Source organism: Dermochelys coriacea, chromosome 1, assembly GCF_009764565.3.
Source record: "Dermochelys coriacea isolate rDerCor1 chromosome 1, rDerCor1.pri.v4, whole genome shotgun sequence".
In the NCBI taxonomy this organism is placed as follows: domain Eukaryota; kingdom Metazoa; phylum Chordata; order Testudines; family Dermochelyidae; genus Dermochelys; species Dermochelys coriacea.
In genome coordinates this window covers 261,823,903-261,838,442 of record NC_050068.2, presented here as the reverse complement: position 1 = coordinate 261,838,442, position 14,540 = coordinate 261,823,903, and the positions used below count along the sequence as shown (strand labels likewise).

General features: G+C 49.4%; 1 protein-coding gene across 4 annotated transcripts in view; it reads right to left on the bottom strand.

Moving 5' to 3' along the window:
• Positions 1-307: 307 nt before the first annotated feature.
• CSDC2 (cold shock domain containing C2) overlaps positions 308-14,540 on the bottom strand; it is a 29,516-nt gene continuing 15,283 nt past the window's right edge. For 2 of the 4 annotated variants that reach the window (XM_038397818.1, XM_038397791.2), the window contains exons 2-4: positions 7,257-7,522; positions 5,401-5,523; positions 308-4,531 (exon numbers count right to left, since the gene is read on the bottom strand). In XM_038397818.1, the coding sequence (XP_038253746.1) occupies positions 4,369-4,531; positions 5,401-5,523; positions 7,257-7,432 (462 nt within the window). In that variant the 5' untranslated portion in view covers positions 7,433-7,522 and the 3' untranslated portion in view covers positions 308-4,368. Of the gene's footprint in view, positions 4,532-5,400; positions 5,524-7,256; positions 7,523-11,335; positions 11,477-14,540 lie in introns of all 4 variants that reach the window. The other 2 variants (XM_038397781.2, XM_038397800.2) reach the window with 2 other exon arrangements.

Sequence of the window (14,540 nt, the reverse complement as noted above, 5' to 3'; positions counted from 1 at the left end):
GGTAGCTCCTGTACAATTGATCCCAAGTGTTTAAAATACATTTATTTAACAAACATTAAAATATTAAATGTGGCCAAGGAGCGCTGTGTGCTTTGTACCTCAGTACTCTTGCAACCCACTGGGGCCAATCACAGCAACAGCTAGCAGGGTCTAGTAACAGAAGGGGAGCCAGATACTTCTCTCCTGCTGCAGCTGTGAGACTAATCAGCCTTAGTGGAAGATCCTGGGGACAGTCCTGCAGTGAGGGCCCTGCCCATGTCAGGCAGATGAAAGAGCCACCACACAAGAGAGATGAGAGAGTCAGGACTCATGGGAAAGTCACTTTCAATGGTTTATTGCCAGTGTTACAGAAGTTGACACAAGATCAGACAGGTGGGAACCACACCAGAGTTGTAAAAAAACACTTCTAAGATTTTAGTTTACTTCCAAAAGAACCAAAGAGTTGGTTGTGGCCAAGCCAGCTGCCCGTTCCAGGAGAGATGCCAGAGGGAGTTGCAGTTTCTGGCACTTGTTGCTCCACCATGAGGAGACATAGGTGGCTGCTGCTGTTTTAAGCTTGATAACCAAAGAACAGCAGTGAGGATGTGGTGGAGTTACCTCAGCATTCAGGACAGAGCCTCCAGTGAGGAGGGAATAACCTGGTCCCCTAATTAGTTTGCCCTCAAGGGCTGAGGCAGGTGTTGCATGAGATGAGCAGACTACAGCATTCCTTCCTCTGTCTCACACACACGGGCAGGAGCTCACAGCCCAGTGGGTTCCAGGAGTTAAGCCCTGTTATGAATCACTCTGTGATAGGCCAGATCCCACTCCCAACAGCGCCAATATAAGTTTTGCCATTGATTTCAGTGGCAGTAGGATGAGACTGTAAATAACCCCCAGTCCTTGAACAGTTCAGCTTCAAAGGGCAGGCTAGTAAGGCTGTTGTGACGCGCAAGGAATTTCCCCTTTGCTCCCGGGAGTGTAACACTGCACCCATAGAATAGCAGTGGCACAGCCTGAACCCATTTGAGTAGGGGAAACGAAAGGAAGGCTCATGTACCAACCGGACTTGATGGGCCACTGATCTCACCAGATACCTCAACTATGAATGGATATTGGGCTAGGCTCCAAAGCATACCAGGCATTTTAGGCTTCAGCAAAGTCCTGGCAGGATGGTGTCTCCTCTCTGAGTCAGGGCAGAACCCGCGCACCCATGGTACCGGAAGCAATACCGGGGAAAACACTGCCCTCTAGCCACCATACAAAGCCACCTGACAGCGTTGCCCCCTCTTCTAACACAGGTGCTGCTCATGCACATGTGCTTTCGCTCTCTGGACCAGGCAGCCCATCCACTTCCCCCAAGGGCATCCTGCCACTCAGCAAAACTGACTTCACCCCGCACGCCACTGTTGTTGCTGTGCTTGGCCAACATCCCCTCCACTCCAGCTTCTTCACCCTTGGGATGCCGGCATTTTCCAGAGGACCAGCCCGAATGAGTCCTCAGGAGGACGTGTTTGGTTACAGAGTCTCCAGAGGGTTGATTCAGGTTGAGGAGCAGATAGTATCAGTGCACACAGAGTTTCAGCCCTGGCTAAACCCCTGGTCAATACACATGTGCTTACACTGGAATGTGCCTCAGCCTGCCGATAATATGCAAGATCATACCAGCTACGCCCTACACACAGAGCCCCTCCCCTCTCCTGTCAAGCTGCATTGGGAGATTTGCCTCCTCAGGATATTTATAGGAAGACCAGAAATTAAGGTTATGTTGTAGCAGTGATCCTGTATGCCCCAGGGGGAGGTGCCCAGAGAGACCCACGTACTATAACTGGAGGAAGCAGGACTAAAGAGGCACATCTAGGCAGCTGAATTCCCACCATGAATTACTGCATAGCCAACTAGACTACTACCCCTGAGAACATGCTGCCACCTATACCCTTCCTCCATCTCCCTCACTTCCCAGCCACACAAACATACGCAAAGAGAATTTGTGTTAACAAGAGGGGAGGGGAGCTGTAGCCCAAAACTCAGGTCAGCTCCAAAGAAAAGTGCTGCTTCACCTGCAACACCTCTAAACACTGCGGAAGTGCAGAGGGGTCTTCAACCCCAGGTCTCTGGCCATGCAGCAGCATAGAGCAATAGCTACCAGCCCAGACCACTGCTCTGCTATTCATCCATTCTCAGTGCAAAAATCACCAGCTGGGGAGGGTGGGGGTGTACCTAGCAGGTCTTTTTCATCTGCAGCATCTATGGTGCTGTATGTGATCAGGATATTAAGAGTTCCTGCTTCAGCCATCAAGCCCAAATCACCCCCTGGCACAATCCTCCCTATCCTGTATAGAGAGTGTGACCTGTACATACAGCACACCATGGTACCATAGCAACCACAGTAATTATGCCATGTAAATCCACAGGGTCACAGAGACAGAGTTGCTACAACAACTAGGACACTCAAGGACAGGAACAAACCATGGGTTTTTGTGTGTGTGTGTGTGAGATGGGGGAGCAGGAACCAGAATGTACCATTTGTTGCGGCTAGAGGAAACTTGAGAAGAGTGCCTCCTAAAAAAGAAAAATCTTACATTTTGCATTTGCAAAGATTTATTATATTAAATTGCTTAAATAATTTAATCAACTTAATCTAAAGCAGGAACTATTTATCCAGCTATGTAGCTAGTGAGGACCACTCTTTTGAGGATTAAAGACAGCGAGTAGCCTACAATTTGGTGAGTCTGCATGACTGGACAGGACATCAGTAACTAGAGTCTAGATTTATTCCCATTGCCTTCTTGGTTTGTTATGCTCTTTCCTGATCTCTCTCCACACACACCCACACAACAATAAACACCACACAAACGTCTATACAGGGATGTTTGACCTGTGATCATCTGAACGAGGAAGATTTCTAAAGGAGTATGAGTAAGACTGTAAATACCAACTAGTACTTCTAGTGAACCTCCGAAGCGCAGGCCTCAAAATGGGTAGGACTGAGGGAGAACAGACTTCATTGTCCCAATGGGGAAATGGAGGCAGAGGTTCAGAAAAGCATATACTGAGACACTTAGGCCCTGATTTGCAGACATGCTGCAGACCCACAACTCCAGATGAAGTGATTGGGGACTGTGGATGCCCAGCACCTCTGAATGTCTGATCCAAGATGATTCAAATTCAGCCACTAAAAACTGAAGCACCACGAAATAAGAATCAGAGATCCCTTCTGAGTCTGCTGCCTAAGTGACTTGTCCAAAGCCCCACAGTGAGTTTATACAGACTAGAGCCAAAGTCTCCTAGCACTCTGGACAGGAAGAAGTTTTCAAAGCTAACCTAATTGTTTTTAGGACATCTCCCTCCACACTAATGAGATTTGGCAAATCTCAATCACATGTGTGGGGACCTGAGGGAAGGGTGGGGAGAGAGACTTAATTCATATTTTAAAAGACTCCCCCATGCCCCCACACAGAGGTACATTCCATTGCCTTAAAGAAAAAAAAAAAACAGCCTCTTGGTATATACTCCCCAGGCTCAGGATGCCAGTATTTGGGGGAATTACAGGCAAAGGAGGTGCAAATGAGCCTCACTAGAGCAGTGGCCAGATCCAGAGCCCATGGAGCACAACTTTCACTCTGCAGCTGCTCAGAGCCAGCAGGCAGGTGTATAAAATGACCTGGGGGAGGTACACTCCATTTTGCCTCTTCTCTCCCCTCACTGGCTGGAGGGGGAATAAATTCCATCTCTTGCCAGGTGAGGGAGTCCCAGGAAAGACTCTAGAACCCCGAACTGGAGCTTTCAATCTACATGTTTCTTTAAGACTCTGTGGGGCTGCACTGCCCCTCAAATGATGAGTGCCTCCTTGCCCACTGTCTCCAGGAATATTGCCACCCACCCCTTATTCCCCCTGGCTCTCGTTAGCATCTGCTTTGAGGAAGTTGCGGGGCTCAAAACTCTGGCTGTCCTGGCCCCCTGCATGGGGGATCTGGATCTTCCTGAAGGAGTTGGGATCAGGGAAGGGTGGTGAGTTTGGATAGCATGGGCAGCAGGATAAACTGGACATCAGCTCCTGCTGGGTTCACACCTCTCCTCTCCCAACACAAAACAGGCTCTTCTGCACATGTCCCTGAGGAGAGACCACATGAGCTCATGACATGTAGGAAAGTGGGAATCTGCCCCAAAGCAGCTCTACCTCTCCCTCCGCCCTCAAGAAGACACAGTTACAAACAAGGATGTAATCGTATAAAAAACACAGAATGGATACGGCTACATGTCACTTCGCAAACAAGAAATGTGATCCCACCCCTCTCCCCCGCAAGCCAGCTGTCCCAGACTTTATCCCTGTCCCCACCCCCACCCCGCCTCTAGACTGAGCCAGCCCATGTAGTCTCCACCCGAAGCCTAGGATCCAATTATTTGGCCGGACCATGTCTCGTGCTTTGTGTGCGGGGCCAGGTTGGTGAGCACCACCTCCACAGCCTGGAACTTCTGGTTCTTGGGTGGAATGGGGCAAATTTTGTATGTGACCTCATCTCCTTCCATGGGGACGTACTCCCCCTCGATGCTGGAAGAGAGGAAGACATGGCAGATCATTAGAGGATGAAACGAGACCAAAGCCAAAAAAATAATCAGGAACTAGTGATGTCCTTGGTCACAGGCTGCTCTTGGGGGAGTGGGGACAAATGCTTCATTCCTGAAGACCTGACATCAGCTGTGCCCTTTCTATAGGGGTGGAAAGAGCTGCAGTGATAGCCCCTCCTCTCCCTGACTACAGGATGATGCCATGAGGGACTCTGGTACCAGGCTAAGTCCCATTATCTGGGGTCCTTCAATGGGGCAAAAGCAAGTTCACGCCTCTGGCATTCAGGTCCCTGACTCTGTGGGCCCCTTTGGAAATCCCAGCCTTAATAAATGTTTTGCTGTGGTGGGACACAAGATCCAGACTTCCGGAAGAGGTTTTACCTCCAGAACAGGTACAGCCCAACCAGCAGCACTGTGTGCACTTTGCTGACACACACTATGCCTCCAACCTAGAGAGCCCAGTTCTGGAAAGGAGCAGGCTTCAAAGTGGAGTCGGCCCATCCCTCCCCCCTGAAGATTTTAGCCAGTCCTAGGTTCCATAATCAATCTCATCAGCTAGCCCTCATGCCCCAGTTAACACCAGTCATCATGGCTATTTGTATCATGTGAATGCATCTCCACAACAAACTGACCTGAAATCCTGCTGGCTCCCCTAGCCCAAACTCACTTCTCACAGGCCCCAAACAGCCATCAAGTGGCAACAATTTCTGGTCATTCCCATCTATTGTTACCAGTGACCTCCAAGTTAAAGAATCCTGTCCCATTCGCAGTCCCTTCGTTCATCCAGTCCTCCTGGACCTAGCGATGCCCTCAAGGTGAAAGGTTCTATATCCCATTCCCCACAGGACTCACTCAGACACGTGTACAAATATGTCCTCTGTGCCGTTCTCTGGAGTGATGAAACCGTGGCCCTGGGAGCGCGAGAACTGCTTACAGACGCCCTTGAAAACAGGACCAGCGGAGGCACGAGCTGTCCTAGGGAAGGAGAGAGGAGTGGGGAAGAGGTGAAGTAGTCTCACAGTTGGCACCACAAGAGACACCATTAGGCAGTGCCACTTAAAGGAGCCAGACCAATCAGTCTCACCACATCTTTAGCCCAGGAGAGAGTTGTGTCGCCACTTTTCTAAACAAAATGGTGTCCCTTACCATTAAGATCATGGTCTTGTGTTCCCAGGACCACTGAACTGGCAGACCAGGGGGTAATGGGTAACTTCTATATATGCCATCTGCTAAGAAGCTAGATACTAAAGTGACTGGTGCTCTTAATACCAGAGTTAGACCTGCACACTCGGGATAAAGAAGGGAGAGTTTGTTTGAAAGTGTCAGTTGTTTACAGGGTCTTCTGGTTGCCATGGATGCCACTCAGTTTAGCAGGACAGACACTGTTAATCACGATTTCTCAGAAGATCAAGGTTGCAATTACAACCGGGAGGCAGATTTTTAGGATCCTCTCCTCTGCCAGAAGCAGCTCTCCACAACGGACAATCCCAAACCCAGCCAGGAATCAAAGACATTGTATTGCTTCTATTGTTATCCCCACTGTCTGGCAAAGGCCTGTCAGACCCAGGTATTGCTGGCGTTGCAGCGGAGAGATAGGCAGTGGAAGAGGAAAAGGTTGGGTCAGAAATCAGTCAGCTATTTACAAAATTAACAGACCGTAGCCAGGCAATAGCCTCCTTTCAAAGGGAGCAGTCACTATGCGACTGAAAGGGCTGAGCCCCCTATGCCACACAGAGCACTTCTCTCAACCTCTGCGGCACATTGGGGGGAGGGGGACGGGGTGGGTTCAGCCACGCACTCACCATGTCAAGTGGCCACTGGCTAGGGAGGCAGCAGCCCAGAGTGCCACATGTTAAAGTGGCACCTCTGCAATAGCACTCTGAGTGCCAATCACCCACCAACGTGCCAGTCCCAGACAGCTCTTCACCAGCCCTGGGGCATCTGCCTATCTGCTCCCCCATGGCTGCTAAGGGGCAGCTCCCATTTTTACTCAGTAGAGGGGGAGGTGCGTATGAGGGAGGGGTCCTTGGCAGCCTAGAATCCTTCACGTCCATTACCTCAGGACCTCCTTTGAAGCATCACTAACTAGTGCAGAGGGTTCTAGGAGGGAGGGGGGCTGAAATTAAAAGCACCTGCCGTGTGCTTTTGAGTGGGTACCGATTCCTCTGTTTAGGGGAGGGGATGACAGTAGGGAGCCAGCTGGGTGGGTGGAAGTAAGGGAGCTACTTGTGGAGGCATCAGATCCTCTCCATGCCTAGGGCACCCGGGGACACAGGTCTGAGTTTGCTCACCATGAGCATTGTTGGCGTGTAACAGTATGTGCATGCGCACACATACCCCTGCGCAGAGACCACAGGGCAAGCGCCAGCTCAGTTACACATAAGCTGTTCCCCCGTCTGCAGCACACACTCAAAAACACACTCTCCATGGCCCTGTCTCCCCTGGCTTCCTACTCCTTATGCGTATGCATCATCCAGGTCAGCACAGCTCCGAGAATACCTGCTTGTCTCTGAGCTAATGTGGTTGAACCAGCAAAGGAAGACCACCCCAGTGGGTGTCTGGGTGTAATCACATACACACAGCAGCTACAATCTCTCCCATTGCTCCCCCACATTGGGGCAGTCCACAGGATTTTTATACTCTGCCCTATTGCCCCTTGTGCAGTGACCGCCCCGTCCAACCCTCAGCAGCATAAGCCAGATACTTACGCAGAGTATGTTCTGGTTCTTTTGGTGGGGAGGGGGCTGGGCAGGTCCCGGAGCAGAAGATTGCCCCGCTCCCAGATTCGACTTCCCTCCCGATGAAAGGGGAAGGTGGGCCAGACAGGCGACTTTGGGGAGTGGAGGGTTGGGACTGTCGTAGGAGTAGTTGGGTCTGATGACATGGTGTGGCTGGCAGGATGCGCCGTCGTTTGGAGGGGAAAGTGGCAACAGGAAGAAGAGAGCGAGCTCACAATTTTGGCTCTTACTTCAACCTATGGTACAAAGCAGAGAAAGAGACGGTGTAACTTACAAGGAACAGACTGTGTGCTCTGCAGCCCGTTGCCTCCCTCTCTCATAGGATGAGCAGGGTCAGGCCTGGCCAGTGCTTGAGTTGGAGATCAGCAAGGAAAAGCTGGGTGCTGTAGAAGTGGCGTTGGCAACATGGTAGGCGGTGGCGTTCCCTGTGAGTCCGTACAGACCCCCAAGCCCCAGCGTGCTGTAACAGCATGGAGGTGCTGCCAGTGCTTCAAGCGTGCAGGGTGGGAATGGGTCGCAGATCTGGGGACAAGGGTGGTGGTTGTTGTTTTTGAAATCAAGCTGGGTCACAGTGGGGCATGCTTTAAGCACAGCTTTTTACAACAGCTCCTGTGTTGTATCGCTCCTGCAGCCCCCAGACTGGGCTCCACACCCCCACAGACACAGGCACAACCCACTCCCCACACACACACACACACACACCAGGATCACCCCTCCCCACTGGAACCCACACTGTTCTCACAAGAGGGGAGGGCAAAGGAGGAAGTGGAAATTACCCATCTGCTCTGGGTGGCCCCAATTCCTCCTCTGCTCCTGGGAGCAATAGGATGGCTCCGCCCCTGTCCCTCCCTGCTGCATCCAGCATGGGAAGGGGCAGAGGGAATCCTGTTCCCACCCCTCACTGCTCTGGGAAAGGGAGGTAAAGAACCCCAGGAGCTGCAGGAGGAGCAGAGGGGAGGTGGGGCCAGAATCAGTTGCTGGGCAAGCAAATGGGCACGGATGGGGGTGATAAGACCCCCACATACGTTTGTCAGATCACTTAAGCACTGGGTAGTTTGTTATCCGAGGTGGGAAAAAAAAAATCAAGGTCTTCCCCGCGCTCCCTTGTGGTTAGAAAATATCTGTCTGTGGCTGCTGCTGCAGGGTCCCATGTCGTTGGAGAGATGGGCCCCACACAGAAAGCTACTAGGCTGGATGGAGCTGCAAGAACTGCCGCTGGCTGCCCATTTGTCTCAATTTTATTGACTTTGCTGTTATCTTGAGGGACCCGTCTCCAATCCCTTTACTGCTGAGAGTCAGAGCTTCAGCAAGGATCAAAACCTTGTCACTTCTGCTTGAAGGAACCTTCAGATATTCGCTATGTATGTGCTGGGGAGGAATTCACTAGGCAAGTTGTAGGGAAAATTTAGGAGGAGTTAGCTCCACTACCCCCATTGCAATTAATGTGAACTGTGCAACTAAGTCCCCTAGTAGGCTTTGAAAATCTCATCATATAGAACAGAACTACTGGTAACTCCCACTGGTTAGTCCTATGGGGTGGGACTTTTCAGATGTGATTTAGGCCAGGGCTATGCTAGAAACTTTTGCAAGAACAGTAAATTCAGTCAGGAGTGGGATTTTTGTGTGACATTTCTATACCAGCAAAAGGCCTAATGTAGCAGTGTTTGTACCAGCATAAAAGTGGTAGTAAATATTAGCTTTATGATTTATAGTGTTAAACTCTCATAATTATTATATGCTAACCAAAGTCCCTTTTATGTTGTGAATCAATATATTTAGTGCCTTATATCTACTGAAACGGAAAAGTACTTTGTCCTTCAATCGAACCTAATGGGTGAAGGAAACAATGAATTCAGTAATGGAACGTGTATAATCTTTTACCCTGACCTTACTAATATAGCCAGACACCCAGGGAAGGGACCCCTCAGAACTAATGAAAGGTACCTATAGAAGTATGTTATAATAAATAAGACTGAGTAATTGGTAAGGAATGCTTGCGATCTAATTATGTTCCCTGCGCAATAAGAGGTACTTGTGATTGCAAATGTTTTCTGTAAGGGGTGAAATAATGACCCACTGAAAGGTATTTTTAAACTCATTAAGAGCTGCCAGTTGCCACAGCTGTCAGTAATAACGACCAGATCAGAAAGCCCTTTAGTTTAACTCAGCCATGGAACCTGGGACAGCCATGACAGAAACACCATAAGTAATTAGTTCAGATAAGGTATCAAAAGCAGAACAGGGTGAAACTAATCATGGGAAAGTATTTTGCCCTCCAAAAAGGCATTTCTTTGTCTCAAACCCTATAAAGGGACAGAGGTTTGGGAAGTTAGATTGGGAATGAATGCTGCCAGCATTCCAGCAGGTACAGAGGAAAGGCCCAACTACTTTCTCTTCACTATCTACAGGGGATGGGAAGACATGTTTTCTTTCTGTATCCTGTGCAGTGCTGTATGAATATTTGATTAAATAATTCCATTGGAGCCCGTTATTCTGACATTTTCCATTGTTATTACATTCCAATACACCACAAAGTGCTTTTATCAGTGTAGCTTATTTTGCTTTGGGAATCAGTATAAGCTCTACTGGCAAAAACACTCCTTTGCCAATTTAAGCTGCATCCACCCCAGAGGGTTTGCCAACATAGCTATACCAACACACCTTTTCTGGTGTAGACCTAGCCTAAGGAGCAAAACTCCCGTTGGTTTTCAGTGGGTATTGAGCATCCAAATCTCTTTGGCACTTTTGAAAATCTCTCCCATTTTTTTCTAAATCCCATGAGTAGATTCAAGAGGTGAGTATGGGCACAATGCTCCCCCATCTCTGCTGGGATCTACATGCTACCGGAATACGAATAAGAGTTTCTATAATAGCATTCAAAAATATATCTGCTGTTGGAGGAAACAAACCTTTATCCTCCCTCCCAACCCATTGCCGTAAGCTTTGTGAACATCAAGGCACGTAGAACGGGCCAATTCAAAATTAGCCAAAGGAAAGTAAACCCCACGGAAGCTGTTCCATTGAATAGAATCCTCTCCATTTTTGTTCTGTCATCCCAGATTCACGCTGTGCCTCACAAACTGGTATTGACTTCAACTACATTGTTGTCATCACCTCTTTCTTTTAACAGACATCTCCATTTCCGTTGCCCTCCAACTTACTTCCGTTCCCCTCCTACTGCTAAGCTAATCGTCTCAAGTTATTTTTTTCCCCACACCAGAAAGAAAGAGCTAGAACAGAATCTAGTGATGGTTCTGTAAGCTGAGGTACCCGTGCCCCATCCTTCCTCTTCTATCAGGGGCTTACCCAGTCATTTTCCATATGCTGGAAAACCCCAGAAGGGCCCCTCAAGGATACTCAGGCAATAGAAAGTCACAATGCAGTTATGGAACCCCCATCACTGGAGGTGTTTAAGAACAGGCTGGACAGACACCTGTCGGAGTGATCTAGGTTCCTTGGTCCTGCCCCAGTGCAAGGCGCTGGACTAGATGACCTTTCAAGGTCCCTTTCAGCCCTACATTTCTGTGATTCTATGTTTTTCCAAGGGAAACATGCTGCAGAGTGACTATTCACCAGACTCCCCTCTCTGTCTAGCCATGCTCAGGCACATAACATCTTAACTGAGCCAGAGAGATTCCATCTTTTAAAGAAACCTGCATCAGTTTATTGCTTTAGAAAAGTTGTGCTTTTCCTGGGATTTGGCAATACAACATTGACCTGCCCTCTCTACCACTGATCTACTGTGTGACCCCAAGAAAGTCACTTCACCTCCCTGTCTGCGCCTCCATTTCCTCTCCTACCCTTTGCCTCAGCCATTTACATTGTAAGTTCTTCAGAACAAGGACTCTGTGTTGCTGTACACTGTCTTGCACAACTGGGACCCCCAACTCAGTCAGAGCAGTAGATAATAACATAATACTAATGCTAACACTAACAATTCATTTTGATTTGAACCACAGAGCAGAAGTGGATATTGAGAGTTGACTCCACACCGTGATTCCCTTTTTTGGGAGCACAGTGTTTGTTTCCCCGGATGTTACTCAAATCACCTTGCACAGACGGAAGTAGTTGTTTCTCTCTCTAGTTTCCCATTGTAAAGGTTTCAATGCAGATTTTAAACTTCTCTATGCCTGCTGATGTCAGATGGCTCTTCAGAAAGATGTACGATCTGGACAAACTGGAGAAATGGTCTGAAGTAAATAGAATGAAATTCAATAAGAACAAATGCAAAGTACTCCACTTAGGAAGGAACAATCAGTTGCACACATACAAAATAGGAAATGACTGCCTAGGAAGGAGTACTATGGAAAGGGATCTGGAGGTCATAGTGGATTGCAAGCTAAATATGAGTCAACAAGCAAACATCATTCCTGGATGTATTAGCAGGAGTATCATAAGCAAGACACGAGAAGTAATTCGTCCGCTCTACTGCGTGCTGATTAGGCCTCAACTGGAGTATTGCATCCAGTTCTTGGTGCCACATTTCAGGAAGGATGTGGACAAGTTGGAGAAAGTCCAGAGAAGAGCAACCAAAATGATTAAAGGTCTACAAAACATGACCTATGAGGGAAGATTGAAAAAATTGGTTTGCTTAGTCTGGAGAACAGAAGACTGAAAGGGGACATGATAACAGTTTTTAAGTACATAAAAGGTTGTTACAAGGAGGAGGGAGAAAAATTGTTCTTCTTAACCTCTGGAGATAGGACAAGCAGCAATGGGCTTAAATTGCAGCAAGGGTGGTTTAGGTTGGACATTAGGAAAAACTTCCTAACTGTCAGAGTGGTTAAGCACTGGAATAAATTGCCTCGGGAGGTTGTGAAATCTCCATCATTCGGGATTTTTAAGAGTAGGTTGAACAAACACCATCAGGGATGGTCTAGATCGGGGGTCGGCAACCTATGGCACGCATGCCAAAGATGGCACGCGAGCCAATTTTTAATGGCATGCTGCTGCCTGCCAGGTCCCAGCCGCTGGTCCCGCTCAGCCTGCTGCCGAACCCAGGCCGGGACCCCGGCAGGCAGCAGCGTGCCATTAAAAATCCTGCCCTCCCCGGCCCGCTCTTCTCTGCCGCCGCCCCCCCCCCCGCGGGGGCAGGATGAAGAAGCTTGGTCCTGCCAGCTGCTGCAGGGCAGGCAAGCTCCCCCCTCCCCTGCCTCTTCCCCTAGCGTGTTGGGTTCCTGCCCCTCCTCCTCTCCCTCCCAGCTGCTGATCAGCTGATGGCCCTTGCACGGGAGGGGGAGAAGTGGAGCCACAGCACATTCGCTGCTCCAGGGAGGAGATGGAGAAGAGGTGGGGATGGGGCCTTGGGGAAAGGGGCTGGAATCAGGGCATATCCCCTCCAGCCCCCTGCTGTGAGCTGCTCTGGGCAGGGGGCTGGGAGCACCCCCATGACTCTAGCCCACCCCCCCACGACCCTAGCCCTCTACCCTGACTCCTGCACCCTCCTCACACACCCCCAGCCCCCTGCCCTGACTCCTGCACCCCCATACATACACAGCCCCTCCACCTCATGCCCTGACTCTTGCACCCCCTACAGTCTCACCCCCACCCTGAGCACCAACCGGGAGCTCCTGCACTCACACCCCCACATTCCTACCTGCACCCCTGACACCAAATGGGAGCTTCCCAGGTAAGCACTCCACACCCAAACCTCCTGCCCCAACCCTGAGCCCCCTCCCTCATTCTAGCTCCTGGCCAGACCCTACACCCCAACCCCCAGCCTGCTTCTTCACCCCCAACCCTGTGCTCAGTGCACTCCCACTCTAGCTCAGTGCAGAGAGAGAGAGAGAGAGAGAGAGAGAGGAAAAGAATGGGCTAGAACCAGGGAGAAGGTAGGTACCCACTCTATGTGGGCAGGGCTGGGATCCCAGACCAGCAGCGGGCTGAGTGGGGCCAGCAGCCAGAACCCTGGCTAGCAGGAGCCAGCGGACGGAACCCCAGACCAGCAGCAGGCTGAGCCGCTCAGCCCACTGCCGGTCTGGGGTTCTGGCTGCTGGCCCCTTGCCAGCCGGGGTCCCGGCTGCAGGCCCCACTCAGCCTGCTGCCTGCCTAGGTGAATGGAACCCCAGACTGGCAGCGGTCTGAGCGGGCCAGCGGCGTAAGATCAGCATTTTAATTTAATTTTAAATGAAACTTCTTAAACATTTTGAAAACCTTATTTATTTTACATATGACAATAGTTTAGTTATATAATATATAGACTTATAGAGAGAGACCTTCGAAAAACGTTAAAATGTATTACTGGCATGAGAAACCTTAAATTAAAGTGAATAAATGAAGACTCGGCACCCCACTTCTGAAAGGTTGCCGACCCCTGGTCTAGATAATACTTAGTCCTGCCTTGAGTGCAGGGGATTGGACTAGATGACCTCTTGAGGTCCCTTCCAGTTCTATGATTCCATATATGCAGGAATGCCAACCCCCCACATTCAAAAGATCAGGAATCGTGAGATTGGCATAATATGAGGTTTAAAAATTGAGGGTTTGGGGGGGTGGCCTTGTGCTTTTAAAACTTTTAGGGTTCATGTTCTCAAGCTTCTGTCTGCTGCCACGAAGGCTAAAAAGTCTCATGTAAAGCAGAGTTTTAAGACTTACAGCAAATTCAGAGAGACAAGCAATTAAATTGCAAGAGTAGACAACACTCAGATGCCGGACTTTACGCTAAGAATGAGAAATCCGATACTGTTGTTGGCGATCTGACCACAGCTGAAATGAGAATCAGAGCCATTATCAGGATCCCAAAGCTAGTTGTTTAGTCATTTTGAAATCACCATGTAAGTGTGATCTCAACTGTTTTGGCACTCGGTCCAATTGCACACTAGTGCTAGCTCTGATGGCGCAAGAGGCATTTAGAGAGGTTATTTTTGTACATTTCTATCCTCTTGGGCAATTCGGTGGCCTCTGTTTGATGTGTATATGTGATGTCATTGGGAGGCAGCTGTTGTAATCACAATCACTTCAGGGGTAGTTTTGTTTTTAAGCCGCATTCACTGTATCATGTGGGGAGCGCTCGGCCCTTCCCAAGTGGAGGGGTGCCCTGGGCAAATCCCAGTGGCAATTTCAGTTGGAGCTGGGGTTCATTTCACACCTCAGATCGTTCTATGGCACTTCATTTAAACTGCTGCCATGGTCCAGCTCAAAGGCCTTTGCACTGCAGCAGTGAATGACTGACTCCTAGGTCTCTGGTGAGGTAGAGCCCTTCAGAGGTAGCAGCACTATGGATATGCCAGAGAAGAATGTATTAGCTTTATCTAA